The 15,325-nt window shown below is 40.6% G+C and overlaps 1 protein-coding gene across 2 annotated transcripts in view; it reads left to right on the top strand.

Moving 5' to 3' along the window:
• The first annotated feature begins 8,242 nt into the window (after positions 1–8,242).
• Positions 8,243–15,325, top strand: part of RIPK1 (receptor interacting serine/threonine kinase 1) — a 24,489-nt gene continuing 17,406 nt past the window's right edge. For both annotated transcript variants that reach the window (XR_011920854.1, XM_072411783.1), the window contains exons 1-5: positions 8,243–8,459; positions 12,094–12,292; positions 13,817–13,970; positions 14,720–14,857; positions 15,003–15,243. Coding sequence is in view for 1 of the 2 variants with exons in the window: in XM_072411783.1 (XP_072267884.1) it covers positions 12,114–12,292; positions 13,817–13,970; positions 14,720–14,857; positions 15,003–15,243 (712 nt within the window). In the remaining variant the exon portion in view is untranslated. The remainder of the gene's footprint in view (positions 8,460–12,093; positions 12,293–13,816; positions 13,971–14,719; positions 14,858–15,002; positions 15,244–15,325) is intronic.

Here is a 15,325-nt window from a genome sequence, read left to right as displayed (position 1 = left end):
TTCTGATCACTCATGTGCCATTCATATTCCCCTTCTGATCACTCATGTGCCATTGATTGTCCCCTTCTGATCACTCTGTGCCATTGATTGTCCCCTTCTGATCACTGACTTACTTTTTTTTTGCTTCTACGGCCGGGTAACAGACTCCGTTAGGGCAGGGATCAGCAGCTTGCTTGTCCTTCCTGGTGCGGAGTTGCAGGGGCGCATGTGCGGGCTTGTTGTTACTTTCAGTTTCGCTCTGCACTGCAGCCAGCATCTAAGAGTCACACAGTATCAGGTATCGGAGGATGTCTTATTAGCGGGGGGTGCCTTATTTTAATTATTTGAGCAAAAATCGGGGGGTGGCTTATTTGATGGGGATGCCTTATCATCGGGGAAACACGGTAGGTAGATTTCACTAAAATTGAAGGGTATTTTTAGAGATGAGTCAAAGAAAAAAAATAGTATGTATCAAAAAAGATCAAGAATTTTGTTATGCCAACAATTTTGGAAATATGAAAGCTTGAACAGTATGGGTATGAATATGACAAGCAGCCTTTACACACACATCTAGCATATGTGATGAAATTACTGTACACGTCCAGTTGTACATGCCCATGCACTATTTTGCGAGGCCGCTAAATTTGATAGAACATCAGACCTGGCTGTGGGGGCTTCTTTTGGCTGTGGAGGATCTGGGTCCCTCTTGCAGCTGCTACATCTCAGTATATCTGCCCGTTTCATGTCCATATTTTTTCTTTTTACACACACACACCCATTCACTGCTTGAAAATAATATAAAATATAAAAAACTTGAATTTGCAGAATAATAATGAAAGTCAATCAATACAAAAAGCATCTAATTGTGTCCTAATAATTCAACTAGGATCTTTCCCTACTTGGTAATAAACAACCTCAAAGTACAGTTCTTTTCAAATGCTCAAGTCATGGCACACAGCTTTGTCAGCAGTAAACTCAGGAAATACAAGTAATGCAAGTATTCACTGAAACATTGCAACATACTGGAACTGTAATTTCAACACATACAGTAACAATAGTCATACAATAAAACCTTGTTTTTCCAAAGTCCAGTGCTGGGGGGTTGTACTACTATGTTTACAGATGTAACACAACAGGTGACGGAAAGTATATGATATAAAAAGAGAGTTAGAAGGTGAAAGATTGGAGCCTATCATCATACAGGGCAAGGTTGCTAAAGGTTTAAAAAAAACTTAAAGTCTAATAGAAGGGTGAAGAATGGATGTCCTATCACAGCCCTTAAGGTTGGAATCTCTCACAGATGTAAAGACAACAGGGATAATACAGGCAGTGCAGGTACAAACTGAATGGGAGGCATCCTTTTACACTTAATCCATAATTCTGTAAATGGCAAATGGGCAGAAACCCATTCTAACAACTTAGTACTCCCTAAAACCAAAACTTGCAAAGCTATTCATGGATATCTCACAAATTTAAAACCAAACTACGCTAACTGGGTATAAACATAACAAAATACCTAAAGAAAAACTTTTATTACACAAAGCATAAAAAACAAACAAAAGTTGAACAACAGTATTAGTAGTTTTTCTGTACTATAATTGTAGGTATATCTAAGGGGAGACTGTTCACCTCTATAATTCAGTTTTTATACAAGTTAATCAAAATTGTATGAATGCAATTAAAAAATGATGAGCCTGTATATCTTATTATTTATGTTCAGTTCCAATTTTACCAAATGTGTGGCCAGTTCACTGAGACTTTGCCACATTTTTTAAAGACATATCAAAAGAGCCAAATATGATGCAAAATCATAGTGATTTACAACCATTCAACTCCTAAGATGAAACACTTTTCATTTATAGCAAGTCACTGGGCCCAAGCGGCATCTGTATAGGTTCTAAACCACAATTTACACAGAAATTCTATCATAATGATTTGGTGTTTTCCTTGATAGACATAACAAAGACCAGCAGCTGCATGAGCAAATAGTAATGTTTACTCCAGTTCTCAGCTGACCCTTGCAATGTGAAGGGAGCACTATTTCAAGCTTTAACATTGGTGTTCTCTGTAAAAAGAGACTACCTGTAGTCATATGTGTAGTCCCTAATAATAAATTGCAGTGTTAATTGTTCTGTTCATGCATCTCCTTCCTTGCTCACTGCACGCCTCGCAGTGGTTGCTCACGAGAATGTGCAGGTACGCACCAATGGATGTGCAAGGCAGTTTCAAGTTGCTGGATTCTCAGCATGTTATGTGCTATTCTGCCCAGAGTTCCTTCTGTTCTGATATTCTGAATATAGACCTCAGCCTGACCTTGGCCTTGACTTTGCCTTTAATTGCCACCTGCCTTGACCTCAGCCTGTTACACAACCTTTCCTTGATAACCCCCTGCTCCAACTTCAGCCAATTCTACAACTTTGCCATACCTAACTGACCCCTCTTACTATTGGTGGGGAGGACCTGGGGGCCGTGACCTGGTGACCTGTTTACAGCAAAGTAGTCCAGTGGCTAGAGTCACTGGTCCATCACTCCTTGCGGGGTGCTCGGTGAAGACCAGGAACCATTTGGGCTCCGTGCCTCAGATAATCCTGGCTAACCTGCCAGGGGGTGAGCCGTAATAGTAAGGGACAAGGTAAACTGGCTTTTTTTTTTTGCATCAGAGCTGCTTCTTCTCCCCATACAAGTTATTAGACATGCAAAAACAATTTGACGCAGGTTAGAAGGAGGTCAAGTGGATTTTAGAAGAAAGTTAAATGCACCTATCTTTGAATGCTAAACATTCCTAAAGCGTACCTAAACTCACAATTTTCACTTTACATAAAAGTGTAGACAACCTATTATGTAAGGTAAAAATTCTGTTTGTTTGTCTCTTTTTTTAAGTGCAACACTCTTTTTTAAAAAAAACGCCCCCTAATTCTTAATCACCTAGGCGATTGAGAATGAATGGGAGTGCAAAGCGTCCTAGGATACCTACGTTACACATCCCGGGAGGCTCTTGGATGCTTCTTCTGCGCATGCTCGAGCATTTTGGGCATGCGCAAAAGAAGCCTATTTGTGAAAAGAGAAACAAAATTGCCGATCTCACGCATGCGCAGTGAGATTGGCAATTTTTTTTTCCATCTACATCACCCGATATCGCACCTGGGTCGGGTGACATAGGAAGAAGAACCAGGAAGATGAGGCAAAGATGGCGGTGCCAAGACGGATGCCGGGACGACGCGGGGCACGATGGAAGAGACCTCTAGACCAATTACCTGCCCTGTGGGATTAAAGGTAAATGTATTTTGGGGGACTTTTGAGTTTAATTCCTCTTTAAATTTATGTCAAATGCAAGTGTAATGAATCTAAATGTAAGCTGCATACCTCATCAACACCAAATCCTGTCTACTTAGGCCCTTAGGGATTATCTAGTTTCAAACAAATTACTTCAATATTACCACTTACTTACATTTTTACACCTTCCTAGCTATTCCTTGTAGGATACATTCGTAATCAGAGAGCAATGCTGAAAAGGTTAAAAAGAAGTTCCAAGATTGAGTTTATAAATACTGTTCACTGGCAGTGATAATGTCCCAAGTAAATCATCAATGAAAGAGATAGGCTAATGATTTTGGGAACAGGAAAAAATAATAAAATGAAATTTATGTGTCTTTACTGCAATGGAAAGTGCATTTCATGTAAGGTGGTCTTTCACGAAATACCCTAGGTCAAAGATACAGTAAATATGCAATACTTATTTATGTTATAGCTATAGACAAGGAGTGAATCTTTCAATAGTATGTTATTGGATACATGGATACATGGACACATGGACACAGGGAGATATATCTCCCTTTTAGCACTTTTGGATGTAAGTGTGTCATAATGTGCAAGTGTGTGCTGCAAACTGCAAACTTGCACATTATGACAAAAGCCGGCCCACTACGGTATAAAGTTTTACTTTACACAGACTTTATGATGTATGTATGTTTATGTATAGTGGTTTAATGTAAGAAGACATCAGGAATTACAAGACTGTGCCTTTTCCCTAGCTTTGAAATATTTAATATCTGTGAAGACAAAAAAAACAATATTTTGTAAGAATACAGGAAGCCTGTACTGAGGAACTGTGGAGACTGGCATGACTAATCTCTTTTGAAAATGGAAGAGAAGTACTAGCAACTGTGTATGCCCTCAGCATGGCATCACGCCAGCTGAAGAAGATGCCAAATAGGCTACTGCTTTGCCCATGTCTCGTATCTCCTCTATCATCCCTCTATCATTTAATGGAACCTTACCAGCCTGAGATGTTCTTTGACCTTTAAGAAACCTATAAAATGTGGAAAAAAAAGTGGTTAGTCATAACTGATGAGAGGCTGTCTATAAGCTGCCTACCCCACTCCATTTGTCATGGCCTGAAGGTATGTAACTTTTGTCTCTGTTTGTGATATTGATTTCCTTACGAGATGCTAAAGTTATTTAAGCCAATAATGCAGACTGTGACAAGTTCAATTCATATGCTATGATCTGGTGTTTCCCTTGCAGATGGTATGCTGGCTTTAATTCTATACCAGTTCTTTGATGTAATGCTGATCAATGTACATCAGTCACTGATCTTGAGTAAATACACAAATTAGGGGTTGATCTAATTTAGACTTTCTTTATCTGCATTTTTGATATATGTCAATGTCTCAAAATGTTCAGAAACCAGAGACAACCAACTGAGGTCATCAGTTGCAAAGAATTTGTACTCTCTCACCTTTTGTCTTGACTTCCTATGGCTAAACTTGTTTTGTGTCTTCAGCCTGACTACTGTATGTGCAGTTTAAGGATGTCTCACAAATGATACCACTAGTGTGCTGCTCACTATTCTATCTGGAAAGGAAGCTGTACCTGGGGATTTGAAATGCATGGACCTTAACGCTTCTTCTTTAGATGTGATCTATTCTTTCTGTGAATTTTTCTGCCACTTTTTTTAAAAACATTTTTTGCATGTTAGGTCCATGTTCAGGTTTTTTTAAGGAATGTGTTAAGTATCAGTGGCAACAGACTGCAGAATGAGCTTGGTAAAAATGAGAGCTGTGATTCTTCCATCTGGCTGCTATGTCCCAATGTTATCCAACAGTGATGAAATGCCTGTTGGGGAAAATCAGGGGACCTGGAAGTGAATTGAATGTTAAACATTATTCAATTGGTGTTGTTCTGCAAGGTAGTAAAGATGGAAAGAACAGGCAGCCAGAAGGGTAAGTATTTCCTTTTCTTATACAGTATTTATTAATAAAAAAGTTGACATTGCATACAGTACTAAGGTTTAGGCTACCCTTAGATGTGGTAAAAACTTAGGCTGGGTACACACGTGCAATAATTGTCGTTGGAAAGGATCTTTTATGATCCTTTCCAACAACAAAAGCGTTGTTCTGCTCTATAGAAAGGGGGAGGGGGTACTACGTAGTGGCACCCCCTGCGCTCTCTCCCCTTCGGTCTCTCCCCTTCGCTTTCATTACAAAGGTTCATCATTCGTGGATCCACCAGGACGGATGACAAGCGCTGTACACACGCCAGATTCTCGTGCGATATCAGCCCTGAGGTGATTATCAGACGAGAATCATCTGACGTGTGTACACGGCCTTGACTAGGGTAGTGCAGATCCCACGCCCCCGCTCGTTTTGTCCTTTACCCCCCCCCCCTTTATTCAATCTCCCTCCAACCAATACTTGCCCCTCTCTTTATACTTGAATCTCCTTTTATTCTACCTTTTGCTTGCCAACTTCCCCCCTCCTTACCCTAACCACCCCATCAAAACACAAACACCTTTTTGGACTTAAAATTGGCTGGCAAGCAGCCGTTTATTTATACACAACAAATACTTAACATATTATTTGCATAAATAACCATTAATACAAAATAACTATAAATAATTTTAATTAATCATAAATAACATACATAACATTGATAACTTTTATAACTAAAAATAGCTATAAATAACTATAAATAACTCAAAATAATAACCTTTTTTAATAACCCCCCAACATATCAAAAATATCTCAGCGCTGACTTTATGTTCGGGGGCTCCCGTGCCAAACCCGCCACGGCGCTGCGGATCCTAAAGCCCACTGAAAACCCCTCCTTAGGGACCTTGGCCGCCACCTTGTTTGGGTGCATCCTTCACCAGCGTCGCCTTCTTTCCCAACACCCTCCTCACTCCTTCCGGAACTTTGCTTGAAACATCGTGCCAACCTGTGGTTGCCCCCACAGCCTGAACATTCGTGGCGAAAACGACACCCCCCCCAAACTTACAACCCCCCTCGTTCTATAGCCAGCATACCCTTTCTTCTTACTCCCGACTGTCGGCCACGTGACCTGTGGCCCGCCGGTCCCCCCTTGAAATGATTGACTACCCCCTTTCCTACCCATCGCCATCAACCTCATCCACAATCCTATGTCTTTGTGGTCCCATCTTAATGACGGCCGCACAGCCTTCCTTTGGCGGAACTGCTCGTCATATCTCAACCAACACGCCCCCCCATTTTGCCTATATGCTACCCTAACCGTATCCAAATAACAAAAAAATGCTGCACACTGATCAAGCTGTTTCTTACAAATTACACCTGCTAAAATGCTAAAAGCCTGAATCCAGTTAAGAAAAGTGCGCAGGATTAGCCTGTGCCTCCTCTGTTCACTCTCATCCTTCCGCCCGTCCCCCCCCCCGCCCCCTCTCCAAATTAAACCTTTCAAGTGGCAATAACGAAAAAAATGTCCACATATTCCCCTTTTAAAATCATTTCCTGCACCTTCTTTCAAATGAACCCCCAACGGCCCTTCATAACACACATACATCTCCCCCCGGGCCGTGTCACTAATTACATCCCTATCTCCTAAAACCCCTCCACTCCCCCCACCGACCCTTCACCTTTTGTCTGTCCGAGCTCCCCTCCTGCCCTTTTCTTCCCCCCTCCTTGACCTGGTACTCCACTTTCTTCACTACCCTTCCCTTCACCTGGCCCCCCCCACACCACTTCCCCCACAACCGGACCCCCATTCATCCAAACTGCAGACCCCCCGCCACTGTTCCCTTGGGCCCCGCACATTCATCCCTTGTGCCCATTCATCTCTAGTGCTCTGTGATTGGCTGAGAAATAGGAAGCTCAAGCATCATCAGGATTTTCCTTTCCTCAGCCAATCAGGGAGCAGAGCAGTCAGCGGAGCGCTGCTATGCTGACAGCTCCGCTCGCCTGATCACTCCCGCAGCCCTAGAGGAGCTGTGACATGTATTACAGATACAGAACACATGTTAAAACTGCTAAAAACGTTTATAAAAGCCCCCATTGTTTTCAATGGAAGCTTTCATAAAAAGCTTAAAAACGCTTGAAAACGCCTCTATTGAGTTCAATGGAAGTGTTTTCATGCATTTATCCAGCGTTTTATCCTTTTAAATGTTGCAAGCAACGTTTAAGATAACGCTCAAAAACGTGCCTGAAGGAAACGTCCTGGTGTAGATTAGCCCATTGGAATGCACTTCAAACATGGGCTTTAAAAGCCTCAGGTTAAACGCTGGGGAAACAGTACATGTAGCCTAAGGTATGTATATTTACTAACAATATTATTATTATATGTTTTCCTCAATTATTTTCACATTAGCATTTTGAAACAAGGAGTTCTAAACAAATAGGCAGATTGTACTTTTTAGGTTCAAAGCTCAATTTAATGACCAAATCAAACAGAAATTCAGCTACCTTTTCCCCTCACAAAGTCTTTGTAATTTTGTGTGTTTTTGGAGAGTTCTGTGACAGAATTACCAGAAGACAGAAGAAATATTTTCATCAAAACATTTCTAAAGAGATGCAGGATGGAAAAACATCAGAAGCATATTTTTTTTTAATTTCATGGTGCTACTTCATAGCAACAAGTGGAGATAAATCTGAATGAATCTCATAATCCATCTTTGTGTTCCTGTTTGGCATTACGATGCAGTGTTACAGAAATGATAAATGCTCCACATATGTGAAAGCAATTGTATAACATGTGAATATATGTGTATATATTTCATGTACTAATAGATTGTATAAAATATTGATAGTAGGATAGATGAAAGCCTGGTGAGAGACATACGTTTCAATATATACTAACTTTCAGTTTTGTTTAGTTGGTGAGAAGTAAATTTTATGGATGAGAAAGGAACAGGAGGGGAAAGCCCAGCATGTGTCATACAGAGACTAAAGGAACTTATACAGGCAGCCATTAGTCAATGCTCTTAAAGGGGAGGAGGATTGTACATATTCCTTCCCACAGGAAACTACAGCTTGACTCTACACGAACACAACTTCCTGATAAATAATATAGTCTTTTCCTGGTAAAGACGTGACAGGCCATGAAAGGACAGGTTTGCGTTATCGTTAATGTGTAGCACGACATTTTTACACTATGTAGAAGAAATTCAATCCACAGAAGAAGTTCTTCCTGCAGGTAAAGCCTGACATGTTGTGACAGAAGAGGTAGCCTTGGTAAGTGTCAATGTGAATCCCCTGCATCCCTTCAGACGTTTTAACTCTTTGTTTATTAGTGGGTGCTGTACACAGCTAAGCAGATATATTGGGGCAGTTCACTGAACAAAGGAAACTTTTACCTTGCAAGGTATAGACATTTAGTTTAGTGGGCCTGATTTATTAAAGCTCTCCAAGGCCGGAGAGATCCAGCAAACCTGGAATGGATCTGGTCCAGGATTAAAATCATTTGCTAACAAATAGCAAATTACCTTTAAGAAGTCCATTCCAGGTTTGCTGGATCACCCATCTTCACTGATGGAAGTGTATCCTCTCCAGGCCTGGAAAGCTTTAATAAATCAGGCCCAGTGAACAAGGTGAGAATTCACTTTGCAAAGAATACCTAATCAAATGCAAAAACATCTTTTAAAATTAGAATTTTTCTTTCCCTCCCCCCCCCTCTATATTGAACTTAGGAAACCTCTATATTTAAGTATGGCCATGAAAAGCCATCCTTCTTCCGGGTGTATTTACTAATGATGATCTCATTGTGTGCCAACAATAGAAATATCCTTTTATTGTCAAATAATTTATCATAAGAGCTAAGGCTAAAAATATACTATATATTCATTCATATTATTCCTTCTTTGTGTTTGTTCCTGTACCATATCCTGTATTTCTCTCCACCTTTCTGTGATATCTCCTTATTCTCATAGGCTTCTACTCTATATTGATTATTTGTTATTAATAATAATAATAATAATAATAATATTGTTATTGTTATTATCAATAAACAGGATTTATATAGCACCAACATATTACACAGCGCTGTACATTAAATAGGGGTGACACAGGAGGAGGAGAGGACCCTGTCCCAAAGATCTGAGAGGTGGGGGAAGTAACACACAATAGAATGGGAGATATTTAGTGGTGGGAAGTAGTGAGGGTTTTAAGAGACAGAAGAAGATCTGTTTTGAAGAAGAAGAAGTTTTAAAAAATGGGTTTTGAGTGCTCTTTTAAATGAGCAGTTAGTAGGAGCAAGCCGAAAAGGACCATTCCAGAGAACTGGGGCAGCTCTAGAAAAGTCTTGGAGCTGTGTGTGTGAAGAGGTTATGAGTGAGGAAGTCATTAGTAGGTCATTTAGAGGAGCGAAGAGAGTGGCTAGGGGTGTATTTTTTACCAGGTCAGAAAGGTAAGTGGGACAAGAACTGTGTAGGGATTTGAAGGCAAAGCACAGGAGCTTGAATTAATTCTAAGGTGAAATGGAAGCCAATGAGGAGAACTGCCAATAGATGCAGCGGAAGAGGAGTGGTGGGAAGGATGGATGAGTCTAGCTGCAGCATTCATAATAGATTGTAGAGGAGAGAGTCAGGTTAGTGGAATACCAGAGGTGGGGAGGTTACAGTAGTCCAGACGAGAGATGATAAGAGCGTGTACAAGGAGTTTGGTGGTCTCTGGGGACAGGTAGGGCCGGATTATGGAGATGTTGCGCTGGTGAAAGTGACAGGACCTGGAAATGTTTTGAATATGGGGGATAAATGAGAGGGCAGAATAGAAGGTTACGCCAAGACAACGTGCCTGTGGTTGCAGTTTCTTCCAAAAGGAGAAAGAACAACCCTGTGGCCAGATCAACCAGTTTCGTCTAATTGAATGGAAGCACAGTGGAGCCTGTGATAGTCAGTGGAGTCAGCTGGAAGTCTGACATGACCCTTGTTCTAACAAACACATTTATTGTCTATCTTCCCTGTGCTGCAGGTTGTTGCTTTGTTTGTCCTCCTTGCTGCACAAAACTGAGCACTGTAAACACACAGAAAGGGTCAGAATGGCCAATGACCAACATGTGGCACCATATTGAAGGGTGTCTAGTAGAAAAGTAAAAAGATAGAAAATATCCATAAACTAAAACACTAGTAAGAAAATTAGAGACGACAAGTCATTCATTCAAAATGGGAACTATGCTTCTGGATGCCTGGGATGCACACAATTTCACTTCCTACGGATAGAAGGGTTGGAGACTTAGATATCTATGACTCAAACAAGGAGGCAGATGAAATGTTCCGGAAAAATAGGGGAGGCATGGTTGTACAAACAAGAGCTCAGTTATAGCAAACTGATAGCATTTTTTCTAGCAGCACATGCCATGCACATCTAAAGGGAAGCCAGGATGCCTTCTTGTATTGATAGTGACGCAAAATCCAATACCTACGTAAAAGCAAAAAACAAAATAAAGTAAAGTATATAGCATGAAAAATAGGTTAATATGGACTTACACAGGAAGAGGGATAAAAAAATGATATTCTACACTTTGTCCAGGAATAAGACTAGCAATAAAACTAAAGAACTGGAAATTAAACTGAAACTATGTCACTGACCTTTAGGCGATGATGACAGAATTTCAGGGAAATGGTTGCATGCCCCTGGACATTCTGAGAGCTGGGGTAAAATAGTTAGGTGGAGGACATACCCGGCCCAGGCCTCCGGTCACACACACAGCAAATTAATGAATTCTTTAAAAATCAACCCACTTATGCTTTTCATTGCTATTTTTTATTCCAATGTTTACCAATACCCGTTAAAAGGTTCAATCAAAGGCTAGATAAAACATTGAATGCAAGGGGCAGGGATTAGGTTATAAAAGAGGGACTGTTGGACTACATTCTCTGTCATCGCTTTATTGCTGTGCAGATTGTTAGGCAGCGTAAACATGCGTCATTTTCTTTCATGATCGTTTACAGCAGGGGTCGGCAAATTCCGGCCTGTAGGCCAGATACGGCCTGGCCGGTAGTTTGTTCCGTCCTAACGCCCCCTGGCCGATCCAGCCTAATGCTGGCTGGCAACCCACAGCTCTGGAGCCCCCTCCAGAATGCCCTTCAGGGGGCGTTCCCTGGTGGGGGCTGAGCCATTAGAGCGGGAATCAGAGTCCGGCCTAGTGTGCTCCAGCCCACCCCATAAATGGCCTAGTGGCCATAGAAGTTTGCCAACCCCTGGTGTACAGCAACATTGACAGATGAACAAACAAGCATTGTCCAACCAGCTCCTATTTTGTTCTACAGATAGGGTATGAGAGAGGAAAAGTGAGCAGCACCCCGGTGTGCTCTCCTCCCGTGACTTGTATAGCGGTCATTCCACATCAGTCGTTCATAGATCCGTCCTGACCAACCGAGAAGAGCACCACCGTTTATCTCTGGCAATATTCATCAGAACAAGGAGTTAAGGGAAATCTCTCAGAGCACCTGGATGGCAATAAAGCCTGACAGGGGTGTTGGTTATAAATATACTTCAAGTAGCTCCTATTGGCAATTATTGCAGCTGCTGATGATAAGGTGCCACTAGGAGATTGCTTGTTCATATCCAGGAAATCATATCCAATTGACTTCTCAATGGTGCATAGTAATGACTAAACATACTCTGTGTTTTATTATCACTTTCATATACGTAATAAACAGGACTTAGTACTCTTTTTAGTCTGTTGTTGTCCAATCTGTGCAAGGGAAAATGTTTTGCAAAGATCATCTTTGCCACCTATTACATAGAAAACTAAGCATTATGAAATTTAAAATATAAGTATGTAATAGTGATCTAAGTAAACCAAACCAAAGTATTTCTATGCACCTGACTTACAAGCATAGTTTTAAAGCAATATTATTTTTTTCAGGTTTTTAAAAAATTTCTGAAATGGAAGGGACAATTGATTCCACTGATATGTCTCTTGATGACATTCACATGAAATCTAGTGAACTTTTGGACAAGAAAGAAATAGACTGTGGGGGTTTTGGAAAAGTGTACCTGTGCTGTCATAAGAAGCATGGCCTGGTTGTCCAGAAAACTGTGTTTACAGGATTTAAGCATGATTCGTAAGTAGCACTTTTTTATCCGATTATTTATATATGTTTTTCATGTCTTTTGCCTGCGCCACTGCAGTTTTCCCCAGAAGGCCTGTGGTAGGTGTACCTGTTGGGTCCCTCTCCCAGTTCTGCCCTGTTACAAAGTAACATCTGGGTTGGCAAAGGCATTTGATGCATACTAAGGGAATGTATATGATTTTCAGCCATTGAAAAATTACTGAAACAAATTCTTTTGTGCCCTCAGTTCAACTTTAACAGTGTACCAATATTTTATGTCACATAATCCAACACTACTAATTTAGAACCTAAACTAATGTAAACATGTATGTAAAAATGTAGGAGAATTGTTGCTAGAAAAGATCTTTCATGATCTTTTGCAGTACAAAAATAAATGCTCTGTACACACAGCACCCTTCTGTTCTATAGAGAGCGAGTAGCACCCCACTGTGGTCTCCTCTATTGAAATGCATAGTTATCATCCCTAATCCATCGCTCATTGATCTTCGAAGAAGGATCAATGAACTATGTCGGTGTACCACTGCACCCATGTCAGATTTTTGCTCAAGACAAGCATGCCTATTCACCTTGAGTGACAATGATTTGATGTGTGCATGCAGCCTAAAAGGTTTGCCTTTGCTGAAGTATTCTGATTGGTTGGATATAAACCCGATCCTTTGGTGTCAGTAGTCTTGAGTCACACACCTAACACCAGCATGCAGATAACTGTGACAAGTTGTGACAATTTTCTGAACACCTGAGCTGTATACATATTCTGGGTCAGCGATTCAGGTGGTAATAAAGATAGAGGATTACAGCACTAACCAGGTAAGCTGTATATTGTAGAACCAGGTCAGAGATAGCAGTTGGGGAGATAGGACTTCTATGAAGGTTATCATTTGCTGTCCTAAACCTATTGTCCCGTCTCAGTGACCCCTGTATTTTTTGATTCTGCTATCACATGGATAACTGATGGGAGAGAATCTCTCCATTGCAGTCACAGATATAAACTTGATACGATTACTAAACTTTCCTTTTTATACTGTATCTGAAATGGAAAACTTTGCCTGAAGCATTTGGCACGAGTATTATTGTGGTTGCAGGACGGTCACAGTGTAGTATTTTTGATCACTCCTCTGTGCCAAAAATATTGTGTTTCAGAGCTGAAAATATCACGATATATAGTAAGCCCTCCACTTATCAAAGGGACTATATGGGCTATTCTACAAATATTCATTTTAAAAAATGGTTTGCCTGGCACTGTTTATTCCCTGCTATTTATGCCTTTTTCATGCTATAAAGTCAGGAAAGTGCAGACATGTAAAGCTTCACACAGAAGCTACATAAAGAAAGAAAATCTAGCTACATTAGGGGCAGGTGGCCGAGAGATGGAAAAGCTTGTGTAATATGGGGTATAATATCTAGAGTAAAGCCAGGTACAAATGCAGCAAAGAATACAGGAGCTAGGTGCTTTTTATCTATCTGTTGTTAAACATCTTTTCTGAAAACATACACATTATACTGTTTAATTTTTAGATACAAAAACGATCTTATTCAAGAAGGACAAATAATGTGTAAGCTGAATAACAGGCGAGTTGTAAAGCTACTTGGTGTTATTTTGGAAGATGGCAACTACTCTTTGGTGATTGAGTACATGACAAAGGGGAATTTACTAAACGTCTTAAAGCAGGTATGGCACAAATAAGTAACCAACCTCTTTTTATGGGTGAGAGTGATTGCAGAAGCTAATAAGTAGGTTTTTACTTGTTGTGTGTGTGTGTGTGTGTGAAAGCAGGGAGGAAAGGGGAGCTTGGGTCATGGCACAGACTGCTCTCCAGGCACCATTATGTCAAAGCCAAACTCCTCCACAGACTGTGCTTCAGGGGAACCAGTTATCTAAACTAAATTACTTTAAGGGAATTGTAAAATATTTGCATGAATCTGTGGCAGAAATGTAAGCAGGGGTCCTATCCCTCAAACAGCTTTTATACCGTTGAAGTGGATCGAAACTCACCAGACCTCCAGTGTTGCAACATCCACAGGCTCCCTCGCTCATGTCTGTATTTTTGCTCAGTCTTTTTCAAGGTTTCGGACTTTTGTGATATGAAAGTGTATGCCAAAACTGTACATTGAGCTGCATATGCTTGTTCTGCACTGTATATTGTAGGGAAGATTCTGAGTGGGCAGGTGGATCCAATTGTTGCAACAGTCACACCTGCAACAAAATACCTGTCCATTTTTTTAATTTGACTTTTTAAGGTCAAAATTTTACTTTGACTGCAGAGAAACAGGGAAGAATGTTTAAACAGGGGAGAGATGTTTGTGGTGTAATTATCTGGGATATCTAGCTCAGAACTATCCGTGGGAACATAATTACAACCAAACAAATTTAACTTTCTACCACTAATTAATTGTATTTTCTGTCCTGTTCGTCTCTAGGTTCAAGTGCCTTATTCAGTGAGGGCTCGTTTTATTGTGGAAATTACAGAAGGAATGATCTATCTGCATAGTCAAAAAGTGATCCACAAGGACCTGAAACCAGAAAACATTTTAGCAGATGATGATTTCCATGTTAAGGTAAGTCCTTACACTTAGAATACATCCTTTCAAACTTCCCTATGCTTTCCAAATTGTTACACATTTTAATTTTTGAGGAGTCATTTGCCCTATATAAGCTATTTACAACTCTCATGATGGGTTACCTTTAATTATGACTCCACAGATTGCAGATCTTGGTGTTGCAGCCTTCCAGAAATGGAGCACTTTGACCAAAGAGGAAACCAATCGCCAGAGAAGTCGGAGCTCAAAAACACGTTCAGCCAAGGCCAGCGGTGCCGGGACATTATGCTATATGGCACCTGAGCACTTCAAAGATATAAACCAAAAAGCTACTAAAAAAAGTGATGTATACAGCTTTGGAATAGTTATCTGGGTGATACTAAACAGCAAGGAACCCTATGAAAGTAAGGCACAAGTTTGTGTTATTCATTGTTTTGTTATATACCGTATTTTTCGGACTATAAGACGCTCCGGCCTATAAGACGC

This window comes from Pyxicephalus adspersus, chromosome 5 (assembly GCF_032062135.1).
Source record: "Pyxicephalus adspersus chromosome 5, UCB_Pads_2.0, whole genome shotgun sequence".
In the NCBI taxonomy this organism is placed as follows: Eukaryota; Metazoa; Chordata; class Amphibia; order Anura; family Pyxicephalidae; genus Pyxicephalus; species Pyxicephalus adspersus.
The sequence above is the reverse complement of the archived record's forward strand: the minus strand, read 5'-3'. Positions and strand labels throughout refer to the sequence as shown.